A 9949-nucleotide genomic window follows, 5' to 3' on the forward strand; every position below is an offset into this window, starting at 1 on the left:
ATATTTGCTGAGAAGTTGCCCTAAAAGTTTTCTTCAGTGTTTGCCTGTGTGTCCCTTTTCTTATACTCGCAGACAGGGCATCCCCCTCAGACCTGGGGCTCCCCAAGGGCAAGGGCTGTCTCTCTCCCACAAGTGGGGCTCTCACAAGGCAGATACCAAGTCTACCCCACATACCAGGGACTTCCTTGGAAAAGGGCTCTTCCCCTCCCATCTCAAAGCTAGAGCTGCTGAGGGGCAAGGATTCTCCCTAAAGGTAGGGGCGGTCTCCCAGTCACATCTAAGGCTCCCTGAGGCAGAGATTATGTCCAGCTTCTGGAGCTGACACTACCAGAAAGCAGAGACTCTTGTCTGGACCTGGTGGGGTGAGAGGGAGGGATGGGGGGTAGAGAGACACAAAATCCCTACAGATACCAGCTGCTTCCCCATCAATTCCCCTCTTGGACTCCAGGACAGGCCTTTGGGTTCTGTCTTCCAGAACAGTCGTGTCCCAGCCTCGGACAAGAAGGAAGCTGAGCAGATGTTAAAAACAAACGAAAAATAATCATAATCATATTCATACAAAAACCAGCCTTCCAGGCCGGCCGCAAAGCTGGGCATCCGAAGTAGGAGGTGCAGCACGCTGAGCCGCGTCCCTGGCAACCGGGGCCACCGTTGCTAAGGGGCGGGCCCTCTGCCCACACTCAAGATGGAGTGGCAACGGCGTCATATCAGGAACAGCTTTCCCCAGCAAACCTATAGGGAGGCCAGGCTAGCGTCTGACAAAGGTCATCCTGGGGGCCCTGGCACTCTGGAGAGGATTTCAGTAAGAAGCAGCGTCTCTTCATTAACGTCCAAGCTCTTTGTAACCCACCTTTGCACCCAAAGCACTGGCGACGGCGATGCCGCCAGCAGCCAACATGGCTGGCGCACCGCTTCCTGCACCGCCCCGTGCCAAGATGGTGGCGCTTCCGGCCCCTGGTCGGCCCGCAGGGAAGATGGCGGAGAAGCGGCGGCCCACGGCGCCGGTGGCGGGGACTTCGGAGGCTCGGCGGGCGAGCCCGGCACGGGGCCTGGCAACCGAAAGCGAGGAGGAGTTTCTGCGGCAGGCCGGGGTGACGGCCATGCTCCGCGCGGCGCTGCTCAAGGTGCTGGAGGCGCGACCTGACGAGCCGCTCCCCTTCCTGGCGCACTACTTCGACAACCTGGGCCTGCGCTCGCCGGCCAACGGCGGCGCCGGGGAGCCCCCGGGCCTGCTTCTCCTGCAGCAGCAGCGCATCGGCCGCGCCCTGTGGCACCTGCGCCTGGCTCACCACTCCCAGAGGTGCGAGGGCCGGGCCGGGTGGGCAAACCGACCTAGGGACCCACAGAGCGGCTGGGCCGCAGTCTTCGTAGACTACAAGTCCCAGCGTCCTTCGTGCGTCGCGGGCCATGCTGGGAATCGTAGTCTCTGACATAGACATACGCACACCTTTCTTTCTACTTCCCCCTTCGGGTGTGGGCGGCGCGCTGCATGTTGGGCTTTGTAGTCTTCCCTTGCCAAGATGTGGAGACCAAATGTTCAGTGGGACCTGAAACTGATCCCAGCTCTTTGACTCCCAGGCGAAGCTTGGAACCTAGGACATAGGATATCAGAACTGAGAGGGACCTTACAAGTCTGTCTTAGTCTAAACCTTCCATTTTACAGGGGAGGTCCAGAGAGGGTCTCACGTTACCGAACAGCCCCAAAAAAAGGACCTTTGAAGATTGGGTAGTGAGTGTAGAAGGTGGGGGACCCATGGAGACTAGCCCTAGCTCTAGTTTGAGCAATTCATTTCACCACTCCAGGACTCAGTTTTCTCCTTTATATAGTAGGGGTAATTAGATTTGCCCAAATCACTTGTCCTCCTTGGGTCTTAGTTTCTCCATCTGTAAAATCATAAATTTAGACCTGGAAAGGACCTTACAGACCATCTAGTCCAGTTCTCTCATTTTGCAGATTTTACAAATTCAGGCCTAGAGAATTTGAGTGGGATGTGCCTGGGTAGCAGGGTCTGATTTTAAACCCAGGTTCCTCCTCCCACTGCCTAAAGAACCAGGCTGCTTTGTATTCTCATGACACCTTTTTGTGAGAGATTAGATGTTATGGTTCCCACTCCGTTCCTGTCTTATAATTCTGTGATTCTACCTTTCCTCCTGATTCCCACACCCCACTGTCACACAGCCACTTTGTGGCAGGGCTGGAATGAAAAACCAGGTCTCCTTACTCCTTGTTTAGGGTTCATTCTCTTAGACTACGTTGGCCCTTGTTCAGCTCTCCCCAATAACAAACAGACTGTGAATACCAGGCCTCTGTAACCTCATTTCCAAGAGTGGTTTGCCCCTAAAATGCCAGGAGTATAATTTTGTATTCAGGAGGAAACCATGTGCAAGTCCCAGTTTTTATTGTTACCTTTTTATTATTTTATGGTCTAATCATCACTGTTTTGTGTTCTGGAACAGCTTTACACCCTTACCTCATTCATCTTCCAATAATCTGGCAGATGACAAATCCCTTTAAACTGGCTTTAAAGACAGAAACAAAGCCTGGCTAGGAGGGAGGAGCAGATACTGGGTCAGATAGGGACAGGTCCTCCTGGATTCTCTCCCAGTTCTCCAGAGAACAGTTCACCAGCCTTTTTGTGGCCTACAGGCCCAGCCCCCTCCTCTCATTGTGCCAGGGCAATGGGGCTTAGGCTAGCTTATTCTCCTTCCCTTCCCACATTCCCTGACCCTGCTTTAGGGCATGGGCAGAAGAGGAAGGGCAGCAGAGAATATTGTCACAGATACCACTCTCTCCCACACCCCTGAGGCCACATCAGCACATAGAAGGGGTGTCAGACATCAGGTTTGAAGTCGCAGAATGGACCAAGAGGCACAGACCTCAGTTCCAATCTCAGCTCTGTCCCTGACTTGCCTGTGTGACCTTGAGAAAACCTGCTCCCTTTTCTGGGCCTCAGGGCTTTGAACTAAGGTCCCTTCCCAGCAAACTATCCTATATATGCTATGCAAAGGAGTGTGCAGAAACAAAATGACCCAATCCTTGACTTCAGGGGGCTTGCACTGTACTTGGAGGAGGAGGGAGGGTGTTGCAGAGCTGGGATAGGACATTACCAGAGATCAGTGTAACATAAGGAATGCAGAGGGCCAAGGAGAAATCAAAGTACTTAAGTAAAAGGGCTAAGATTGTCAGAGGGCTGAGGAGAGTGTTGGTGGTGGTGGGGGCACTGGGGAGAGAGGTGAGCCTTAGAGAAAGCTAAGGTGTTCCGCAAGGCATGGATTAGAAAGAACTGTACAGTGTCTAGCCGGAGCAGAAACCCAGGAGCTGGACAGCCAAGTTCTAAGAACAGCCAGTGGCCCAGGTCCAGTTGACTGGGGGATTGGGGGGGGGGGGGGGCGGGGTTAGTCATGTGAATTAACAATGGAAGGATCATCTGGAGCTCAATTCCAAAGGGCTTGGGATGCTAGATTGGAGAGTTTAGATTTTATCCTCTCGGCAGTAGGGAGCCATAGGCAGAGTGGTCGTCAAACCCATACCTGAGGAAAATTACTTTGGCAGCTGCCTTATGGCTTGAAGAGGAGAGAGACGAGGCTGTATTTGTCCAAATACTAGATGTTGCAAGGTTGAGCTAGACTAGTGTCCCCCAAGTAAAGAAAGGGATGGAAGAAGGAAATGTGGTGGTAGAAGTGCTAAGTGTCGATGCTTGATCAGCTTATTGAAATACTCTGAACCAATGCTGGTGCCCTTGACAAAAACCAGATGTTTTGGGGATGCCAGGTTTGGGGATGGAGGAAAAGGCAGCCAGTCTGGACTCAAAGGCTGAGGGTTCAAGTCCTGTTTCTGTCATGTAAGTACCTAGGTGATCTTATAAGTCACTTCAGTTCTTGGGATTCCCTCTGGATAACTTCCCTGGTCCTTTCCACCTCTGAACCTGTGCTCCCGGGTTAGTTCACTTCTGAGCCTGTTTGTTCAGGTGGAGAAGTGGGACCATGCCCATGCAGGGAAAAGCTGATAACGAAATATAGACTTACGCATGGCCTGCCCAGGGGAAGGGCAGGTGAATAAAACTGGGAAGAGATGAGATCTCTGAATAGAGAAACAGGGAGGAGGAAAGATAGCAGTAAAAATAAGGTTTTAAATGAAAGTGTCATTGAGGTTAAAAAAGGGGATTCATATATTTAGAGGTCTCTTCTAACCTGTTACTTTGTGATTCCATCTTTTCTCCTACCTGCTTTCAGCTCCATGAACCAGTCCCATTATTAATCCTACCCTCTAGGCCTTTTGTGAGGAAAGAAAATCTCATGGCAGGGAGTCCTCAGCCTCTCCATGGTCCAAAGGAACTCTAGAAAATAGGCATGGAAATATGGCGGAGGTGGATGTCAGAGAGGCAGGTATAGGTGTAGTGGGCCACACCTTCACTGGCCACCACCAGCCTCTTCCTGGCTTCCCCACACTGGGGTGGCTTAGCCAAACCATAGAAGACCATGAGGGGAAAGGAATCCTCTAGGGGCAAATACAAAGAGTCCATCTGTCTGGTGGATTGTGAGCTTCCTGGTCAAAAAACCTGTCCCAGTGCTGTGGGTTGGGTGAGTTTAGAGGGTGGCCAGAGGCCCTGCGCTCTGGGCGCTGCCATCGGAACAGACATTCCCCAACCCTGAACTGGAGGAGTCCTCAGACCTGAAGGGGAGAGAGGACATGCCATACCATGACATTAAAAAAAAAAAAAACATACTGGCACAAGAGGAGCTCTGCTGAATGCTGAGAAGGGGCCATGGGCACTTGGAGGAAGCGCATGCAGGTGGCTGGGACTGGTCAGCAGCAGCTCCCGGGAGGAAGGGGTAGATGGGCTGGACTAGACAAACAGTCCAGGGAGGTCCTGGTGCTGAGGGACAGGGGAGGCAGGAGGAAACGTGTCACACACAGTTCACCTGAAGCTTTGATTGCCCCCCCCATCCTGCAGGACCGCCTTCAACAACAACGTCAGCGTGGCCTATGAGTGCCTGAGTGCCAGCGGCCGGAAGAAGAGGCCAGGCCTTGACGGGCGCACTTACAGCGAGCTGCTGAAGCGCATCTGCAGAGATGGGGAGGCCCCTGAGGAGATTGTGTCCCCCCTCCTGAGGAAGATCCAGTGCCGGGACCATGAGGCTGTCCCCTTTGACATCTTCCGCTATGGCATGCTCACCTGTTTTGTGCTTCTGGAGTTTGTGGCCCGGGCAGATGCCCTCTACGAAGTCCTGGATGACTCAGGCCAGGCTGACCGCCGGGTGTGCCAGGCGGTGCTGGACACCCTGGAGGGGGCCCTCTTGGCTGGTGATTTTGAAGCCCCCAGCCGATACCTCGAAGCCGGCTCTCAGCTGGGCCCCGACTGCCTTGCCCTGGCCATGGACCGGGCCCTACTGGGCCGTAAGCCCAACTCGGCCATGCTGAGGGATGAGTTCCTGGAGAAAGCTGCTACCCTGTTTATTGCCAAGGTCAGGCCTGTGGGCTAACCCCAAAGCTGCCAAACCTTTCAGGGATCAACCTGGCCCAAGATATGGGTTGGGATAGTGGGGATCAAAGGGCAAGGCTACCCCACCTTTCCTCTGCCTATGATTCTACTCTGCCCTCAGATACCTCGTTCCCTTCCCTGCACCCCTGCTGGAAAGGCCACCTGGCTGACTTGGGAATTCCTAGGAGGAAGGGATAGGGCCTGGGCTGCTGGCAGCTCAGACTGCTCAGGTTCTCCCGAAAGGAAAGTGCCATGGCATGTTGGAAGTGCCAGGGAACCTGACAGACTAAAGACCAGCTCTTTCTCAGCCCAAGCTTATTCAGTGTCACTGCTCCTTGTGGACCAGCCTTGGCAAGATCAGCACCCTCTCTCTAGCCCCCAAAAAGCCTCTCCCCCTACTGAGAATCAGAATCCAGGTGGTTTCCCACAGGAGAGAAGGCTCAAGTCCTGGGCTGAAATTGGGAAATAGAGCTCCCCACTCTGCCCCTGTCTCCATCTAGGTCAACATTGAAGCCCCATTCTCCCCAGCTGTCCACCTGGGGCTTTCCCCCGCCTGCCACTGGCACCCTCTCTGTTCCTTAGCCTGAGGTTCCCATCCATCCCAAGCCTCCATCTTCACTCTAATAAAATTGTTTACAACCTCTGTCCACCACTGTCTCTGTGGATGAGTCAGGGAAGCTTTGTCCTGCCCACTCTCAGCGTCAGCTTCCCTGGTTGGGACAGAAGCATCTCTCTTCCTTAAGAAGACTTCACTCAGCCCAGGCAGGGCCTTTCATCAGACCAGTAATTCCTGGAACTCCATGCCTTGGCCTGAAGGATGAGAAATGTTGACTTGGATCTTTGAGACTAGGTGAAAGGGGAAAGGGGTCCAGACCACAAGCCTTATTCGTCTCCCTCCTCCTCCTCAGACATCTGTGTTCAAGGCTCATACTTGGAAGCCAAGAGCAAGTGGGGTCTAGAGTCAGGTGTCTACCAGCCCTTCCCACTCCTAACCCCTCAGCTGCTGGAGAAAGCCATGAAATGGTGCCGATATATCCACTACAAATTCATGTTTGACCTTTGCTGGGACTTCAGTCCTGGGGCTTGCCTGGCCCCCACCCTACCATAGCTACCACAGACCTCTACCCTCATGCCCCACCCTACCTTACTCACACACACACACTCAGCCAGTGACCTCACCTCCCATCCAGCAGCAGCTGGAAGCTCCCTGGTCTCTGCCTCCATGTCTCAGCAGTTTTCTCCCTCTATCCCCATCCTTCCTGTCTACAAAGGAGGGATATTTCTAGCCAAGGCTAAAGCCTCCACCTATTCCTGAGATCCCAGTTGATCCTGCCTCTTCCAGGACCCTGCTTTTATGAAGGATGCCCACTCTGGCACGTTCCCTTCCTTCCTCTCCAGTGAGAGCACAAGCTTAGTTGTGCCCCATCCTTCAAAACAAAACAAGCTCCAGCAATCTTGCCACCCCTTCTAGCCTAACAGTCCGTAGTGGGTGTTGTGAGCTAACGACCTGGGGTCGGACCAGCTTCTTATACCCATTTCTCACTCCTGCTGCCATTCGATAAACCAGCAGTCACACTGGGGAGGGACAGAAGGACCCAGCACAAAATGCCTCCATCCAAATGGGGCTGTCTGAAGGATAGTCACAACCGGCCAGGTCTGGGGACAGACTAGACACAGCTCACTACAGGGCTACTCCAAATGAGGGACACAGCTTTCACAGAGAATCTTTGGTTTCTTTTGTTTTTATGTCAACCCTGTTTCCAAATACACCTTCCTGCCTCCCCAGTAAGCCGACTCTTGTGACCCAGAATGGCTCTTCAAAGCTAACCAAACTGTTAGTGTCCCCCAGCCCTGGTCCTCCCACTCCACACAAAGCAAGGAAGGTGGTTTTCTGAGCACCGTAATCAAGGCCATTTTTGTGGGACGCAAAGGCTCCATCTTTGATGTTTGCTGGTGAATAGTAGCATAGGTCAGAGGTCAACAGCAAAGATTGTCCGACTCTTGGTTGGGATGCCTGCCCTGACCTTCATCTTACTCAAGGCCCTGGGCTGGAGTCCCTGAGCTTGGGGGCCTACCCCTCCATGCCAGGGCTGTTCCCTATCCAGCTTTATCATCCCTTTAGGATTAAGAGACAGAGACAAGAAGGATTTTCTAAGAAACTCAGGAGCACAGCCAATAGAAAAAGTAAGGAAAAGCCTCAAGAAAAAGCAACTAGATGGCATAGTAGATAGAGCACCTGTCCTAGAGTGAGGAAGACTCATCTTCCTGAGTTCAAATCTGACCTGAGTTGACACTAGCTATGTGACCCTGGACAAATCACTTAACTCTTTTTGCCTCAGTTTCCTCATCTGTAAAATGAGCTACAGAAGGAAATGGCAAACCATTCCAGCATCCCTGCTAAGAAAAACCCAAATGGGGTCAAAAAGAGTCGGATACAACTGAAATGACCTAACAAAATATAAGGAGGAGTAAAATAATTCCATTAAAATGGAATTCCACAGGTATATATGTGTAGAAGGAATGTCTCCATCAGCGAAAGAGCTCAAGGATCCCCTTTGAGTGAGTGTTGTGGCAGTTCATCTGGAAGCATTAAGTCCCACTGTGTGCCAGGCACTAAGGATGCAGATACAAAAATCAAACAGTCCTTGCCCCCAAGAAGTTTTTACATTTTATCAATCAGGGGAGACAGCATGTATTTAGATACATATAAACAATAAACACACACAAAAATAATAATTGTGAGAGTGGAGGGAAGAATCAAGAAAGGCTACACACACAGGGTTGTGTCTAAGCCGAATCTTGAAGCAAAGAAAGGGTTCTGAGGGTCAGAGGTAAGGAAGGAATGCTTGCCAGACAGAGGTTGGAGGCAATACAATGTCATGGAAAAAGGACATGAAGTCCTCAGTGTGGGAGGTGAGATTGACCGTTCTGCAGAATTTGTGAAAAGGAGTAGGGCATGACAAAGCTGGAAAAGGGAGTTGAGGCTAGGTGGTGAAGGATTTTAAACGCCAAACAATGGGCTTCAGAGTTAATCCTAAAGCAATTAGGGAAACATTAAAGTTTACTGAGTAGAAGGGTGACGGTCAGACCCAGGCTTTGGGAAAATCATGTTGGCAGTTGGATGGAGCATGGGGAGACCTGAGGCTGGGAGACCAGTGAGGAGGCTGTTGTAAAGGTCTAGGGGAGAGACAAAGATGACCTGAACCAGGGTAATGGTCGGAAGCGGGAAATGCTGTAGACGTAGGAACAGTAAGATCTGGAGACTGAATGAAAATACTGGGTGAGGGAGAGTGAGGAGTGGAAGGTGAGGCCAGTGTTATAAACATGGGGAAGGGGAAGGTGCTGGCAGCAACAGGGAGGTGGGGAAGAGAGGCAGTTGTAACATGTCTATGTTACGTCTAGTTGGAAATAAGATGAAGGCTGGGGTTTTTTTTTAAACATTTCAATAACGATTTCAATATAATTGTTTCTTTGTAATCCTCGGTATTTAATTTTATGCATTTAAAAATATTATTCTTGCTTCAACATAAAATTGGGGAAAATACTATATTAATATATTATTAAATATTATATTTAAATTAAATACTATGTTAATATATACTGTATTAAAAATATTTTGAGAAGGGGTACATAGGCTTCACCAGACTGCCTGAGGCTTCTAAGGCACAAAAAAAAAAAAAAAGATGAAGAACTCCTTCAATCGGGAGTTGGCCAAGTGGGACTAAAGCTCAGAAGAGAAAATAGGCCTGGATATCTAAACACAGGGGTCATCAATATGAAGATGAGAATTAAACCCATGAGAACTGATGAAGCCATCAAGTGAGAGAGTATAGAGAGATAACATACATTTCTATCACGTTTGAAGTCTTTTACTTCAAAAAGGGAATTTTTTAAGAATAATTTTTATTGATCTTTTGCTTTTACATCACCTCCATTTCATTCCTCCTCCTGTCACTTGAGAGCTTTCTTATATGATATATTTTTTTAGAGAAAAAAAGTTCCTCAAAACTAAGCAACATAGCAAAAAAAGGCTGATATTACCTGCAGTTTTGTCATATCTCCTCTTTGGGGTCAAGCTTGGTCATTACAATTTTGAGGCAATGAGTTTTCACTTTATATTGTGGTAGTCCTGCGTCTGCATTCCTGTTTCTGCATACTCTCTTCTGCATCACTTCATATAAATCTTCTGATGCTTCTCCATACTCATATCTATTCCATTACAATAGTGTACTATAGATTTGTTTAGCCATTCTCCAACTGATGGGCATCTTGGTTTCCAAATCTTTGCTGCCACAAAAAGTGATACTATAACTATGTTAGTGTACAGGCACAGGGTGCTGGGCCTGGAGTTTGGAAGACTTTGGTTCAACAATGTCCTCAGATACTTACTACATGACCCTGGGCAAACCACTTAACTTTTGCCTCAGTTTCCTCAACTGTAAAATGGAGATAATATCACCTACTTT

At 50.1% G+C, this 9949-nt stretch overlaps 1 protein-coding gene across 1 annotated transcript; it reads left to right on the forward strand.

The window, feature by feature from the left end:
• The first annotated feature begins 863 nt into the window (after nucleotides 1–863).
• TPGS1 (tubulin polyglutamylase complex subunit 1) lies at nucleotides 864–6130 on the forward strand. Its single transcript, XM_072601722.1, has 2 exons — nucleotides 864–1300; nucleotides 4956–6130. The coding sequence occupies exons 1-2, from the start codon at nucleotides 879–881 to the stop codon at nucleotides 5482–5484; spliced, it is 951 nt and encodes a 316-aa protein (XP_072457823.1). The 5' UTR covers nucleotides 864–878; the 3' UTR covers nucleotides 5485–6130.
• Nucleotides 6131–9949: the final 3819 nt, after the last annotated feature.

The sequence above is a fragment of the Notamacropus eugenii genome, chromosome 4 (genome assembly GCF_028372415.1).
Source record: "Notamacropus eugenii isolate mMacEug1 chromosome 4, mMacEug1.pri_v2, whole genome shotgun sequence".
Classification (NCBI taxonomy): domain Eukaryota; kingdom Metazoa; phylum Chordata; class Mammalia; order Diprotodontia; family Macropodidae; genus Notamacropus; species Notamacropus eugenii.